Source organism: Myotis yumanensis, unplaced genomic scaffold (genome assembly GCF_028538775.1).
Source record: "Myotis yumanensis isolate MYYU_CA2020_CCGP unplaced genomic scaffold, mMyoYum1.0.hap1 SCAF_5, whole genome shotgun sequence".
Classification (NCBI taxonomy): Eukaryota; Metazoa; Chordata; class Mammalia; order Chiroptera; family Vespertilionidae; genus Myotis; species Myotis yumanensis.
Window position 1 is genome coordinate 51,845,796 of NW_027223756.1, and position 16,881 is coordinate 51,862,676.

General features: G+C 44.2%; 1 protein-coding gene across 9 annotated transcripts in view; it reads right to left on the minus strand.

Moving 5' to 3' along the window:
- ZNF827 (zinc finger protein 827) overlaps nt 1-16,881 on the minus strand; it is a 172,526-nt gene that overhangs the window by 84,024 nt on the left and 71,621 nt on the right. For all 9 annotated transcript variants that reach the window (XR_011471546.1, XM_070415261.1, XM_070415260.1 and 6 more), the window contains exon 6: nt 486-725. Coding sequence is in view for 8 of the 9 variants with exons in the window: in XM_070415261.1 (XP_070271362.1) it covers nt 486-725 (240 nt within the window). In the remaining variant the exon portion in view is untranslated. The remainder of the gene's footprint in view (nt 1-485; nt 726-16,881) is intronic.

Sequence of the window (16,881 nt, forward strand, 5' to 3'; positions counted from 1 at the left end):
AGAATCCTCACTCTTCAACTTTTGCTTTTTCCTTCCTTGATTTTTTTTTTTTTTTTTTTGCGAGATACAGTACAATCTCATTAATTCAGACCACACTAATTTGGAATTCATGGTAATGCAGTCACTGTTGGAGTAAATTGAAGTTTATCTTTTGCACATTAGAAGAAAAAAAAAAGGCTGTTAATCAGATCAACTGCCTAAACAAAATTAGAGGTGAGACGTGTAGCCTAGTCAACAGGGATCGTTTGCACAGGATTGAATAGAGTTCTAATTTCAAACGATTCTTAACTATTTATTAAAGAAAGTTTGGCAGGAGTTCAACTTGGCAACCTTTTATTAACTGAGTTTGAGTTGCAGTAGGCATGTCCGAGGAACAAAACTGATTTCTGTCTAAAAACAAATCCTATCACGTGGGTGTTTTTACTTTGAGCGGCTTTCCTCACAATTATTCCCAATGATTGACATCTTCCTGCACACAAACATACCTGACAGTTGAAACAGGAGCTCGGAAGCCATCTTCACAGAGATGTCCTGACTGAAGAGGTTCCTCTCTGGGGGCACCCTGCCCTCTGGCAGCTTCTGTAAGGGTTCGGTTTTCTCTCGCCCGATTAAAGTGCTATAGCCAACATTCCGGCTGGGTGATATGGAGACATGCGAGTCCTGGATGTCAACCTCCATGGGTTCCTCTTTAATCTTCATGGCCTGGCTTTCCTTGTAGCTTTCCGCTGCAAGCAGGTGCATGAAGAGAAACAAAAACACCAGAGTTTCTTAATTTGGAACCAAACCCAGTTTTCTGATCTCGGAGAAAACAATGAGGCGGGAGTGAGCAGCAGTTTAGAAGAAGATGCGGCGATCGGCCTCAATTGCCGGCCAGGCCAAGGAACCCCACCCGTGCACGAATTCGTGCACTGGGCCTCTAGTGTTAATATAATGACTCTCTCCCCCTATTTTTAAAGTTCTGATGATTTTTTTCTTTCTCTTCTAGGGCACCCAAATTAATAAAGGATAAATTCAGTCGATTCAACTAAAACATTTACACCTTGCTGGGAGGTAGTAATCCTCAAGACCACCTAGGAAGTTAATTGCAGCCCAAGGATTAACATTTAGAAAAACAGCACTCTTACAGGTTATAATAACAATTCAATTTACGGACTGCGCTTACTTTAGGTGTGACTGTTAGATGTGTGGTCTCTAGTCTGAAACACACATTCACTTTGCAAGGCTGGAGTGTCTTTGTGTCCAGGTGTCCCTTAGAGCTAATGGCAGAATATCTTTGAAACAAGGTGAGGCAATTAGCTCAGCCATTAATTGGGTCACTTTAAAATAAGGCCACCACAAATAACTTTCAAATCAATAAGCATTTATTAGTAGCTATTGTGTACTCAGCATTCCAGAAAACAAAAAAACAAAAAGAACTCAGACAGACAGATAGATAGACAGAGTAGTGAATTGCATGGTGACCTCCCCAAAAGATATATCTATGTTCTAACACCAGGAACCTGTGAATGTAATCTTAACATGAAAAAAGGTATTTGTAGAAGTGATTAAGTTAAGGCTCTCAAGATGAGAAAATCCTGAATTATCCAGTAGGCCCTAAATCCAATGACAAGTGTCCTCATAATAGACAGAAGAGAACAAGACACAGACACAGTGGAAAAGGCCATGTGAAGACAGACACAGTGCCCCGCCCAAATGTATATGTTGAAACCTAATCCCCAATGAGATGGTATTTAAAGGTGGGGCCTTTGGAGGTGTTTAGGTCATAAAGGTGAAGTCCTCATGAGGGGGATTAGTGCCCTTACAAAGAAGACTCCAAAGAGCTCCCTCACCACTTCCACCGTGTGAGGACATAGTAAAAAGACACCTGTCCATGAACCAGGAAGAGGGTCCTCACAGACACCAAATACTAGGACTCTGATCTTGGGCTTTCCAGCCTCCAAAACAATGAGAAATAAATCTCTGTCATTTGAAGCCACCTGGTCCATGGTGTTTTATGAAAGCAGCACAGAGACACTGAGGCAGAGACTGAAGTTATGCAGCCACAAGCCACGCATTGCCTGGGGCTCCTAGACACTGGAAGAGGGAAGGAAAGATTCTCCCCCAGAGCTTTCAGGTTTCAAACTTCTGGCCCCTAGGCCATGAGGGAATACATTTCTGTTGTTTTAAGCTACCAAATTTGTGGTGTTTGGTGATGGATGGATGGATAGATACATAGATAGACAGATGATAGAGCAACAAGAAAAATATAAAGCAGATGTTGATCTATGGGACAGTCAGGGGATATGAAGGGGGGAAATCTCATTGCTGTACACTGGGTGGTCAGAGAAAACTATGTTTTCCTTGCTAAGTATGAGACAAGTGAAAGTCAGGGACATGTATAGTTTATTAATTTGCAATAAAGAAGATAGAGGAGCATTTTTAATTAAATGATTAAAATTAATATGGTGCTATCAATAAGCTCTTATGTAAGAAGGGTGCTAATTGTTCTTTTTTTCCGTCTTGACAGATTACACATGCTTCTCAGGGAAAACTACTTGTTTTTTGTCAGCAACTGAACTGCAGGCAACTGTTATACTTAATTTAGATCCCTTCCCCCCTCCCCTAACTCTGCCAAGCTGTTTTATCTCTGTATGTCTGTGAAGCCACATTTCCTGATTCGATCCAGCTTTAAAAAAAATAATATAAAGCTTTGCAAGTTACATGCTTAACTTCCGTGCCTCTACCTCCAGTCCACCTAATTCTTCCTCGAGTACCGACCACACCCCCTGCCCTCTTAGGTTCTGGTGACCTGACAGCCATCCCGACTTCCAGCTGGGTCACCCACTGCTGCACCACAACACGCATTTCCCTCTTTGTCTTCCCTCAAAGTGCTTTTATTTTTAATATGGAAAATAAACAATGGGATCAGTGTCACAGGTACATAATGCTGTCTCTGAACCCTGCAAGTCACTCCCAAGCCTGAAGACAAACACAAAGGAATACTGCAAAGAGATTAATTTGGTTAAAAAGTAAATAAATCTCAACAGCAAAGCTAGAAAGAAGCTCCATTATTCTCTTCCTCCCCCCAACCCCCCGGCCATACACACACACATGCACGCACTCACACCTCTCCCCAGAATTGCTCCTGGATTAAAAACCACTTGGCCATTTGCACCACTGAATTTAATGAAATCGTTTTAAAAAGCTACTTGGGATAATTTCAAGGATGATTTCCATGAAGTACTTTTCTGCCCTTTCTTATGACAACCCTTGACCTTTCAAAAATGCATAAAACACTGGCCACTGATAACATCCTTTAGCGTTCTTAATCTACCAATGGACTCTAAACTCACGGAGAAGAGCTTTCAAACAGACATCTCAATGGGCAAGTGAGAAGTAATGCAATAAATATTTTACAGTCCTTGCTCTTCTAGGCATTACTGCCAAGTGTTTTCTCGCCTTCTTGTTTTAAGCAGGGTTTCTCCACCTCAGCACTGCCGGCTTTGGGGGCCAGGTGCTTCTTTGTTGTGGGAGGGTGTGTGATGCACTGGAGGATGTTTATGGACAACCCTGGTCTCCACCCACCAGACGCTAGTGTCACCGTCCCCCTAGTTGTGACCCCACAAATAACTCCAGACGTTGCCAGTGTTCTCTGGGGATCAAAATCACCCCAACTGAAAACAACTGCTATAAAGTTTTTTTCCACATTCTAGTTTTCAAACCCCTCCTCCCAAATTCAATCAACACCCAGGGCTTTATTTATTTTATTTTATTTATTTATTTTTAATATATTTTATTGATTTTTTACAGAGAGGAAGGGAGAGAGAGATAGAGAGTTAGAAACATCGATGAGAGAGAAATATCGACCAGCTGCCTCCTGCACATCTCCCACTGGGGATGTGCCCGCAACCCAGGTACATGCCCTTGACCGGAATCGAACCTGGGACCTTTCAGTCCGCAGGCCGACGCTCTATCCACTGAGCCAAACCGGTTTCGGCAACACCCAGGGCTTTAAGGAAGAAAGAAAAAGCTCCTCAAGAGTTGTAGCTTATTGTTTTTGTTTTTCATTGAATTTATGGGGGTGACAATGGTTAATAAAATTATATAAATTTCAGGTGTACAATTCTACCATACATCTTCTGTATATTGTGTTGTGTGTTCACCGCCCCAAGTCAAGTCTCTTTTCATCACCATATCCCCCTTACAACCTCTTCCCCCTCTCCCATTCCCCTTTCTCTAAAGTTGTAGCTCTGGCTCCTGGTGTATTCATCGCCATCACAGCCAGGTGTGGGGCAGACTGGCCTAGGATGCAGGAGGCAGGCTGACTTGGGAGCAGGCTGTTTGCTATAGATCCCACTTGGTCCTTGGGCCAGCTCTCCCTCTTCAGCCTGGGGTGTTGAAACATAACAATGGTTGAATGAATCATTTCACTGACTTAGCTTTGACTCCCACTCTCAGGGACAGGTCTACACATCCAGGATTTTATTCTTTTGCATCATCTTCCTCCTCCATGCACATGATAAATCCTTTTAGAATCTCTTCCTAAAATAACAGGACAAATATTAATTTTACCCCAAGTGGCCTATACTGTTATTCCAAGAAAGAAATGGGCACATGGAAAAAGATGAGAGACTGTGTTAACAGTAGGTTATGCCCGGGAGGTGGTTTGCAGGTGACTGCTTATTGCAATGCTTATTTGTATTTTGTAATTTTTTGATTAAAAATATAGACATTTTGTCATTTATCTAAATTTTTTAAAAAATTGAAAAGAATTATATACGCTCAGAAAAAGCTGATAAGTCCTCTTTAGATGCAGTTAGAACACTGTGTGTGCAGGTAGCATCGAAAAAGTTGGTCTGTGAGTCAGATACACACTCTTCAAACGCTGCTTGGCAATGGGAGGGGGGAAGGGGGGCAATGAGAATGCAATAATTGTGTCTTTTCTACCTTCATAAGCATAATTCATACCAGCCATCAAACGTATTATTTCACTCACCAGTCATTTGGTCATTCTATAATCTTATTCAAATGTCTACATGTGCTAAGTACTATGATATATGATGCGTGGGACACAGAGGTAAATAAGACATAGTTCTTTCCCTCAAGCAGTTTAAAATTAAATGAAAGATCAGACAAGTACAAACAGCCTCTAATGCAAGAAGTAACATTAAAAAATACAGTGAGGAAAGAGGAGTCAAGGAAGACCGTGAGCCAAAGCACAGAAGTGGAATTGTACTCCTCCTGGGGTGTCCAGGGAATATCGTTGTCTGGTTTGGCTGGGGGGCCCATACTGAGAGGTGGAACTGGCACCTTGAATAAGCAGGACTCATAGGGTGTAAACATAACAGCAACGCTTATGTTTTGTCATTCATTGTCTCTTTAAATCTGCCTGGTAGGAAGAGTTCCTCCCCTCTCCCTGGGGGAAAGCTCAGGCAGGCCCATACCTGATAATTCTTAGATGATACAAAGCCTTAAAACCCTTTTAAACAGCAAGACAGTCTTGATTCAGAATCCAGAAGACCCAATCCCACGTGTTAATTCACAGTTCAGCCTTCCTTTGAGGATAGTCCTTCCCGCTGTCTGGAGGAGTCTACTGGTTACCTGTTTCAGGGGGAGGGGAGAGTGTGGTGGGCTCCCCCCTCCTAGAGCCTTCTACCCAACATACCAGCTGCCCTTGCAGACCCCAGAGAAGGGCTAGAAGCCTAGGGGGAGGGAGGAGAAGAAGTGAGCGGTGAGAAAGGCCTTACTTCACTCCCTGCTCTAGAATGTTTTACCTTCTGCAGGCCAGTCGGCGTAATGGGATTTGTGCATGGGGTCTTGGAGATCTTCGGTCTCTCCCCTGCACTTCCTTTCACCTGACTGAACTCCCTCTTGCCGGGGTCACTCATTTCTTCCACTGACCCTAGGAACCCACCTCTTCACTCCCATCTCCTGTTGTGTTGAGGGACCATCAATTCTCTCAGCAACCCCACTGGACAGCATTTAAATCAATGCCCACGATACCAGCGCTCTTGTGGGAACCTAGTCTTTGTCGGGGACACAGGAAACAGTGCCTTTTATTTGACCAAAGAGGGCAAGCTCAGGCCCCATGCAGCACGCTCGGCCACCAAAGCGCTCGGCCACCAAAGCGCTCGGCCACCAAAGCGGCTGGCCACCCCGGGTCTCACCGCCTAGATTTCCCAGGCAGGTGCTGGGCACCAATCCACCAGGCTCCCCAGCTGAGGACAGCACAAGGCAGACTGCCTAACTGGTGTCCTTTAAGCCACGCTCTCTAGTTTTGGGGTGAGCGGCTGGTTCCCTGCATCCAACCATCCCCTCTCCCCTGCAGCGGGGGAACTGCAACACAATTCTCTCCATGATCCCCTTGACCCAAACTTCAATAACCTTCTGCTTTTATATTCTCTCAACTTGGCCAAGAGGTTCAAGAGTTTGTGTGTAGGGTGGGTTGGGGAGGGGATAAACGATACGTAACATGAAATTTGTCATTTTAAATATTTCTAATTTTTAAAATATATATTTTTATTGATTTCAGAGATGAAGGGAGAAGGATAGAGAGATAAAAGCAATAATGATGAGAAAGAATCATTGACTGGCTGCTTCCTGCACCTTCCTACTGGGGATCGAGCCCGAAACCTGGGCATGTGCCCCGACCGGGAATCAAACTTTGACCTCCTGGTTCATAGGTCGATGCTCAACCACAGAGCCACGCTGGCCAGGATAACCTTTTTTAAGTGTACAGTCCATGGCATTAAGCAGATCCCACTGTTGTGCAGGCATCGCCACCATCCACCTCCAGAATGCTTCGTCATCCCCAAATGAAATTCTACCCATTAAACACTGTCTCCCCATTTCCCTTCCTACCAATCTCTGCACCCATCATCTATTTTCTAACTCTGGCGAGTGCTTTTTTAAAAATATCCTTCTGCTGTAATCTTGATGCCGAAGACAAGTCTTCCATTTGACATACTGTTTAACAAAAAGTGTCAGATTATATTCCACAGAAATAAAATTGGAGAGGTAGGTAGGGGCAGAATGTGGACTCTTAGGTCCTGGGCCCAGAAGCCTGCCCTGATCGGGGAGGTGTGCACAGGGGGCGGTGTGTGTGTGTGTGTGTGTGTGTGTGTGTGTGTGACATAGTCAGGGTGCATTTCAGAAGAAATGGAGGGAGCACCTTGTCTCATCCGAGCATGGAGACGATGAGGGCCTAACCTAGCCGTGGGCAAACTACGGCCCGCGGGCCGGATCCAGCCTTTTGAAATGAATAAAACTAAAAAAAAAAAAAGACCGTACCCTTTTATGTAATGATGTTTACTTTGAATTTATATTAGTTCACACAAACACTCCATCCATGCTTTTGTTCCAGCCCTCCAGTCCAGTTTAAGAACCCATTGTGGCCCTCGAGTCAAAAAGTTTGCCCACCCCTGGCCTAACCAATGGTCGTGAGGACGGAAAAATGAGTGAGACAGTCCAGAGGTTGAATGGGGAGGAATTGGTGGCAGAGAATCTGAAGGGAGAATAAAGGGACCAATGTGGGAGAAATTATGAAGAAACTTTGCACACGGCCTGTATAGAGGGTAGTGGGATTGAAAAAAAAATAATTCTATGACTTTGAAGCCTTGAGATTGAAAGATGGTACTAATAGGAGTAGGAATACAAAGAGTTGGGTTGGGGAAAAAGACAAAGGGAAATTTTCAGTTCTGTTTTGGCGAAGTATTTATGATTCCTGCAGGAAGTGGGCTTCCTGATGGCTTCTGGGCAGCAGGAGACGCCGCAGCGACACACCGAGCAGGGATTGTCTGAATCCGGGGACTGGGTGGGGTCAGCCAGTGAAGAGCACGTGGGCAGGTGAAGTGTTACCTTGACTCTTAGAGAGGAGGAGGAAGAAAAGAAGCGAGGAAAAGAGGTGGAGAAAGGAGGTCCATCATGGTGTGTGCCATGGCAGCCCGGAGAAAGGGGAGAGGTTTACAGGCACCCCCAGAGGAGCCTCCTGCTTCCCGCCAGCACCGCTCCATTCCCGCCCTTGGGTTTCGGTCCCCTTTCCATGATGCCTTCCCTTAGTTTCTGTCCCACAGCAGCCCCAGCCCCATAGTGTCCCTGCACCGCTCTCAGCGCTTTTCCACATGCCTTCACGCTCCCCCAGCACTGAAAATTCCCACTTGCCTGGATGTGCCATGCGGTTGCTCACCCTTTTCCCTTCTTAAACACCCTATTCAGAGTCCAACACTATTTCGATGTCCCTCTGTGAGCAGCATTCCTTTCTCTCTCCTGACTGGCGCTCTCCCTGCTCTCTAACCTCTACACTGTACCGACCTTGCATACTGTGGTCACTGCAATGATCATTTATGGGTTCATTGCCCTCTGGACTGAGCTCTCAGGGAGAGCTAGATGCTTATTCATCTTTCATCCCCGAGACTGTGCACAGGGCCTGGCACATGCGATATGCTTAATGCACGTTAGTCACCCGAAGCATTGCTAGGAGCAGGCGTGCAATGCTATGCTCCCTCTCCTGATCCCCAGTCTGCCACAGACACTCACACATGCTAAGGACAAAGCACCAGCAATGGCACTGAAATAGACAGTAACAAGTGACCGCTCTCTCTCTCTAGACTGCTCACTGTCACGGTCCTGAACTAGACGTGTTTTACAATAATGAGAAGCTTCAAAGAGCCTCTAGAAGCAATGGCAGCTACGCCGTGTGGGAGAAACTCACTTTCTAGAAGGATATTCCTGTCAATCAGAAAAGTTAAAAATCTTTCCTCTCCAACCTGTCGTCCTCAAAGACACAAAGTTCTTGGTTGGGCATAAAAACGATGTCCAGGTATAAAACTTGATGCCTGTGGGCGCCGGCGTCATTCCTTAACACTCTGTGAGCAGCGTGTAGGCTGAAGGGAAGCAGAGTGAAACAAAGGACCAGGAACAAGAAGTGAGATCACACCACAGCATCCTATCGCAGGGCCTGCCATCTGATAAAGGCGAGTGGCCTTCTCCTTTGATTTTCTCTTACTTGATTCTGCCTTTGCCCAAATCAAAATGGAATGAAGAGTTGGGCTGGGTGTCCCCGGTGGCACAGGGAGAGGCAAGGATGCAGGCCGAGATGGAAATGCTACTCCACAGAAGCTGTGCATCAGAGTTGGTCTCAGGTGGGAGCGAAGCAGCCTCGGGCCACAGCCTTCCCTCGCTCTACATGCTATCACAGAACAGCAGCACACGCAAACCGAGACACATCTCATGCTCTTTAAAGGACTGGATTGTGTGTGCTTCCCCACGGGGGTTATACAGGAAATTTCATTCTCCTGTACGGTGTGGCCTTGGTTCATCTGCACTGTGCTCAGAGTCCAGCGGTCCTCAGTGGGGACAGGCTCCCAGTCCTGCTCTGAGGAATGAAACCTGAAGCCCAGCCTTTCCCACGGGGGCTGCCACACTCCAGAGGTAGCACAGGCTCTGGTCAGTTACCCACTTTCCCTACTAACATATGGGTCATCTGTTCCTGGGGAGAAAGAGAGGAAACTTTCTCCATGAGAGGAACCAGTGGTGGGGCAGACTTTTCTCCGGTTCTTCTAACATACGAGAACCTTCCAGAGCAGCATTTTCCAGCCCCCTCTTCTTGGAACAGTGGAGTGGGAGATTAATTCTCTGGAATGGACAAAACACATGGTCTACAAGATAACAGGCACAGTGGGCATGGGCGCTAATGGTGTGGGGTAGGGAACTGAACTTTCTTCCTCCCTGAATTAAAAAGAAAAAAATAGTACTCTTCAACAGAAGAGCCCAACAATGACCTCCAATACACAACACACACACACACACACACACACACACGCATGCACACTACATTTACCCAGAACTGAGAAAACCACGAGACCAATTCAATGTCTAAAAGAAAGACAAACAAAAATTTGCACAAAATTAAATAATGCATTCAACAATCAATTAATTACTGGTAAATTAAATCATCTTTTCATCTTTCCAGGTGGTAAAGCCAGTCTTCACAGTAATCTAAACATTAGGAGGATTCTGTTAAAAATGATGAGGCTAGGTTTTTTTGTATGTTTCTTCCCTCTTACACACACACACACACACACACACACACACACACACACACACACACTCCACCTTTTTGATTCCTGAAACAATCATAAGATACTTTATTAGACTTGACCTTTTGAATTGGATCACCAAAATTATTAATTAATCAGCATTTGCCTTCTATTATCGGTATACTACCTGGCGACTTAAGGAGGAGAAATAACAAACATTGAAGAATCAGCTATGCATGCTAGAATCCACAATCAGACAGAAGCAAGCAGGGAGTCAACTTAGAATCAAGTTCTTAGAAGCACACAATGAGCAGCCCCAGGTGTTCCATTTCACTAATGGTTCTGAATTTGCAAAGAACAAATCCTCCCTGAAAAAAATGGAACTTGAACTTTGAAGGCAATAAAGGGTTAGTGAGATCTGGAAGTTCTCTTTCAGGGGCCCCAGGGACATATTTTCCATCAGCGCGAAGTACTAGCTGCTTTCTTCATCTGTCGATTTTGAAGTCAGTCTTCATTCGCATCCCCTATTCCAGCAAGCAATGCCCTGGGTCCTTGGCTGAGATGCCTGGGCGTTTGCTACTGTTTTCAGACTGGCTACAAAACTGGGCCCAAGGTTGTAGCCCAGGTTTTGGACTTGATTCTGGGTAAGATACTGCCTAGCGTGAAGCTACGTGGGAGGTTCCCGTGACACAAAGGAAGGTCTCTCAAATAATCACAAGTCAGAATGTCTCCATTACATTTCACTGTCGTCCCTTTCGCTTCTTTCCAAATGGCAATCAAGAGCTTCTGCCACCAGCCGTCATGTGGAGTGGCTCAGGCATTAGCGGTTGAACTCTGAGAGTCCCGGTGTTAATGTAAAACCTCTCCCCAATCATCTTGTTTTCTTTTCATTTGATGATTTCACTGGAAATTAGCTAAAGAGGTGCATTTAAACTGTATGTCTGCCATTTGGTAACATTCCAAATGATCTCATTTTTAAAAAATTAACCTATTTTTCATCTAATGTCCAGAATATGCTTTTCTTGTCTCACATTTTTTTAAAAAAGAAATAGGGTCAATTAAAGTATCTGATCTAACCTTAAAGCTATTTAACATCATTATCCTTGGCCATTTAATAAACCTAAGCCCTGTTCACCTCATTTGTTATGATTAATAAGCCTTCCTCTATCGTTCCATGAACTTGAATGCTAAGGAGGGGTTGCAGGTGTCGGTTTTAAACCAAATTCCTGAAAGATTCAATAGAATTCCTGCTGACATAAAACTTTACCAAAAAGCAAGGTCCATCTCTTGTCAAGTGCTTTTTGCACAGAGAGGGGAGAGAAGGGCAGAGGGGGTCCTTCATGCTGAAAGAGAAGAAGGAGCAAGCAAAGAGTTTTACTTAATTATTGAGAGTTTTACAAAACTTTTGAAGTATTTTCCACTAACAGGTGGTTAAAGGGCTTTAGTATATGCAGACGAGTTTAAAGGACTTTTCTTAGGTGGTGCTAAATCTTACTGAGTCATGTCACCAGGGTATGTATCTCTGTTGAGACAACCTGACTACACAGCCTTCATTGGGTGATGTTTCTAGCAGGCAGGGAAGGGCAAGGAAGGGCCGGTAAGCATGGAGCAGAGAGCGGAACATGCCAGAACAACAGAGACTAGAACCCAGGCACTAACAAGAGAGAGGAGTGGGTTCCAGTAGATGGGATGGGAGGAGAATGCAGGGTCCATGAGGCAAAGGGCATGGTGCTGTTCGCCTTCGTATCCCTGGTGCTCAAAACGGGGCTTGGAAAACAATAGGAGCTCTAATAATATGTGTTGAATGAATGCATAAGTGGAAAAAAAAAACAAAGCAAGAAAGAAAATGAAGATCACAGAAAATAAATGGAAAGAAAGAATGAGAAGTAAAGGAAAGTTAAAGTATAGGGTTCACTTAAACCCCAACAAAGCTTTGCATACTTTTGCCAAAAATCAAGGCAAAAGTATGATAGTCTAATAGCCCATGATGAATGAGCCTTTGCCTGTGATAGGGCCCAATCCCTAGTACCATGCCCATGGGAACCCCTGGACTGAAGGTGGGACCATCTGATGGTGGAAAATGATCTCTCTGGGCTCTTAATTTCACCTCATGATTCTTGGAGACACGGAGTACATGAAGCCTTCACATAGTATTTTGGCTGGGTTTCCACCTTCTTTTCCAAACTTTTTTTTTTTTTTACAACCAAAGCTATTTACAAGTATGGTAAGTGACTCATTTTTATTCCCCTTCCTCTCTCTGTTCTTGTGTCCTCTCTAGAGCAGGTGGTGAAGAGCAAGAAAACAGAGGGAGAGGTCACCAGCCCTCAACCGAGAACCAGGCCCTCACACGGGCACACTCACTGTCTCACAGGATGACTGCTTTAGGCTGGGGGTGTCTCCAGGGAAGCGGAGACAGAGTCAGACAAAAAGAGCTTTCCAATGTGAACAATGTTTCAGGAGGAAATGCTTTCAACAGCACTCGGATGGGCTAAACACGGTGCGAAAGGTTTGCTTTAGCAGGAGCAATGGAAAGGAGATAACCATCTGTCTTGATTAAACTACCCTCCAAGTCCCCCGTTTTCTTCTTCAGTTCCTACAGCTCTTAAAAAAAAAAAAGGCAGGAGAAAGACAAGTATTGTCTACATACTACCAATATGTTGGATAAATAAGCATTGATGGATTCCAAGCAAAGGTTCCTATCAATATTCAAAGACACAGCGAGGGGTGATGATTCCGCTTTCACAGTCAGCCCCCCAAATCACTGTAATTTCACGGCTGGTCCCCATGAACCCTTCAGCTCTGCTGACGGTCTCTCTCCCTCTCGGCTACAGGGTATTCAGTGTACGTTGGGCGACATGTATGTGGACCCCAGGAAGCCTGCAGTGAGCCTGTCCACATGAATGTCCCGGCTCCAAAACAGAATTTCTGGGCGTGACAATGGGGAAGTGTATGTGTATATTTGAGTGTTTGTGGGGGATAAGGAAGGTGGTAGCAGGGCGTAAGCAAACATGTTTGTGATTTGTTCTTTACACAGGTGTCCCCATCACCTGATTTCCGACCGCAGATAAAATGTGGGGGGCGCATGTATAGTCAGTCACCTCCCCTATCTCTCCAGTGGTGGATGTAAACGACACACGCATGTGGCAAACCAGGGGAAACCAGGGAAAGTTGTGACTCCAGCTGCTATCCCACATTTAGGAAATAGTGAGTCAATCAACGCCCAGCACACACTCAGGATGGTTGAAACATGGGGGAAGCTAGGTGTGGGTGGAGTAGACAGAAGATTATTAGGAGGGAAGGCCAAGGTCCCTTCAGAAAGAATGCCACAGGTCCTGCCACTCTGATAAAGAAGAAATACCACTTTCCAATCCTGTGCCTTCCTATAAGAACAACAGAAGCCATAGGGAGCAATAGTTCCTTTATGAAAGTGTGCCGTTCTTGGACACTCCCCTGCCCAACGAAAACGAATGGCCCTGTCATCATTCCCAGGTGCTCACACGCGCTGAGGGGACGTGGCCACAGCAAACGGGCTACCTGGCAGTGGGAGAGGAGTCCCCTCTCCAGAGGTAGGTCTGCGATACCAGCCGGTACCCAGATGGGCACAGGATCCATGGGGGTTAATTACACATGCAAATGTTCCCCTTCTTTGACATGAGTAAGTGAAAGGTTAATTAAGAAGTAAAACCACTACGGAATGAAAATGTTTCAGATCTCTCGCTGAGAAATAGAATCGTTGTGCGCTCCCTTGCAAGGCCATAACCGTGGTAACAACCATAGCCGAAAAGGCGGGCGAGAACCATAAAAGGCTGCAGTGGTGAAGACGATTTGAATGCATGGATAAGGTACACAGCTTCTACCCGGCTGGGAAATGTATCCTCTGAGTGAAGAATGGAACGGAATGTCTGACTGGTTACTCAAATTTTTGCATCCACACTGCGATTGGATCCCTCGGAAAATAAATCTTTTTCTTAGAGTTTTAACCTCCAATAGTATTTACGAATGGCCTCTCTGTTAGTGCCACAGTTTATCTTGTGAATAAGATAACACCTGTAGTCATTTAACCAGAAAACAGAAAACCACGCAGAAATAATTGGAGTGGGGCACACCATCCCCACTGCAAACACATTTCCTGATGTCATTCCTCTTGTGCTCAATATTGTAAAGAAGGATCTGCAACACCCCCCACCACACCCTACTCCACCCCGCACCCCCTACCCTACTGCCCTACCCTCATCCTTACAACTGTACTCAACCCCCTCCCTCCCTGGTCCAGCCAAACAGAAAAGGAATCTCTAAAGAAGGTGGCGTGTCTCTGGGAACACAAGCCAGTACAAACGTTCGTGGCTGTATTAACATATGCAGCTATGCAGCAGGGAGATGATAAAACAACAAGAGCCCTTTGAGCCTAGCCTTTCTGAGTCCCAGCCTCCGTGTGGGAGGCGGAGGAAGCTGGGCCAGGAAAGCAAAAGGGTGGCCTGAGGGTGGAGGGCTCTGAGGGGTGAAGCATGCAGGGTCACTGGCCCTGGGGTGTGAGCTGGCCAGCCCAGCTCCCACAAGAAGAGGGGGAGCAACCACTGCCACTCAGGTGTGTGGGTTCGAGGACCGGCAAGCTGTGTGTGAGGTTACAAAATAAAGAGAGGTGCTTCCTAGTCAAAGGGTGAGGGTAGCTCAGTTGTTGGGGGAAAGGAGAGCCTGTTAGAGCAAGTCCCCTCCTCTTGCTGGGAAAAGAACGGCCCTTCAGAGCTGCATCGGCTATTCCTGACTCCATCTGCCGAAACGGCAGGTAAAAGACACGCTGTACAGCCTCCGAGCTTAACACGGTCTAGACCAGTGGTTCTCAACCTGTAGATCGCGACCCCTTTGGGGGTAGAACAACTCTTCACAGGGGTCACCTAAGACCATCGGAAAACACATATATAGTTACATATTGTTTTTGTGATTAATCACTAAATCATTACATATCAAAGGGATATAAAATGGTGCAGCTGTTTTGGGAAACAGCTTGGCAGTTCATCAAAATGCTTAAATTATGTTCAATTTGTAACAATGAAAATACATCCTGCATATCAGATATTTACATTCTGGTTCATAACAGTAGCAAAATTACAGTTATGAAGGAGCAACGAAAATAATTTTATGGTTGGGGGTCACCACAACATGAGGAACTGTATTAAAGGGTCGCGTCATTAGGAAGGTTGAGGACCACTGGTCTAGACCTTCAAGAAAAGAATTCTCTGGATGTATAAACGTCACATTTTTATCTTGTTAAAGTGATCAATTCCTTGTTTGTATAAGATACAGTTTTTGCACCCCAAGCATCTCTCGTTCTCACTGAGTCTTTAAGTGCTAAAAAAAAAAAAGAGCCTAATTCCTTACTTAGATGGAACTTTCCCACATATCCTGAGAGTTGCTGAGGATCCACATGGCAATAGGGAAAGTCATCTGGCCAATTAGTTGTAAGCCCATTGCTGGTCACATTCATTGTAAGTCATTTGAGAAAACTGGCATGCAAATATTCTCTGCCATCAGCTGAAGCACAAAATGTTGCAGCAAATTTAAATATCAAAGGGTTAACTCTACTATAGAGCTACTCATTCAATAAATTAGGCGTCATAGTGTTTATATATGAAAATTAAATACTTGCTAATAGAAGTAAAAATGGGCTTTTAGTTTAATATTAAACAAGTCTCCATTTTTACCTAATTTTTGGAATTATGGGAAATGCAGTAATTCCATAATTATCACAAGCAACAAAATAAAAGACAGATAAATTGAATTATATCAAAATTGCAATGTTTGTGTGTTTTTTGTTTGTTTGTTTTTGCTGCAAATAGTGCCATCAAACAAGTGAAAAGAAAATCAGCCGAATGGGAAAAAATTGCAATGTTTGTGTGGTTTTATTTTGTTTGTTTGTTTTTTGCTGCAAATAGTGCCATCAAACAAGTGAAAAGAAAATCAGCAGAATGGGAAAAAATTGCAAGTCATATATCTGATAAGGAACTGATATCTGGAATACATAAAGAATTTTTACAACTCAAGAATAAATAGACAACTCCATTAAAAAGTGGGGAAAGGACTTGAATAAACATTTCCCCAAAGAAGATATACAAATGGCCAATGAGCACATGCAAATATGCTCCACATCACTAATCATCAGTCAAACGCAAATCAAAACCACAAAGAAATACCAGTTCACACCCAGTATGATGGCTATAATAAAAAAGACAATAACAAGTTTTGGCAAGAATATGAAAAAAAACTGGAACTCTTACATGGTTGGTGGGGATATAAAATGGTGCAGCTGCTTTGGGAAACAGCTTGGCAGTTCGTCAAAATGTTAAACATAGAATTACCATTTGACCCAGCAATTCCACTCTTAGCTATCTACCCAAGAAAAATGAAACATATGTCCACAAAAATACTTGACAAATGTTCACAGTAGCAAAAATTGGGCAACAGCCCAAATCTTGTTCATCAACAAATGAATCAATGAAAAAAATGTGTTATATCCATTTTATACAATGTATAAAATTAATATTATATATATTCTTGTTGTAGCCATTGCAATAATATCCAATAGAATATTATTTAGCCATATAAAGGAATAAAGTATTGGTACATGTTACAACATAGATGAATCTTGAAAACATTATGCTAAGTGAAAGAAGCCAGCTACAAAAGACCACATATTATATGATTTAACTTCTATGAAATGTGCAGAATAGACAAATCTATTGAGATAGGGAGTAGATTAGTGGTTGCCTAGGCCTGGTTGGAGTGGATAAGAAGTGACTGCTAATGGGTATTGAGTTTCTTCCTGGGGTGATGAAAATATTCTGTAATAGGATATGGTGATGGTTGCACA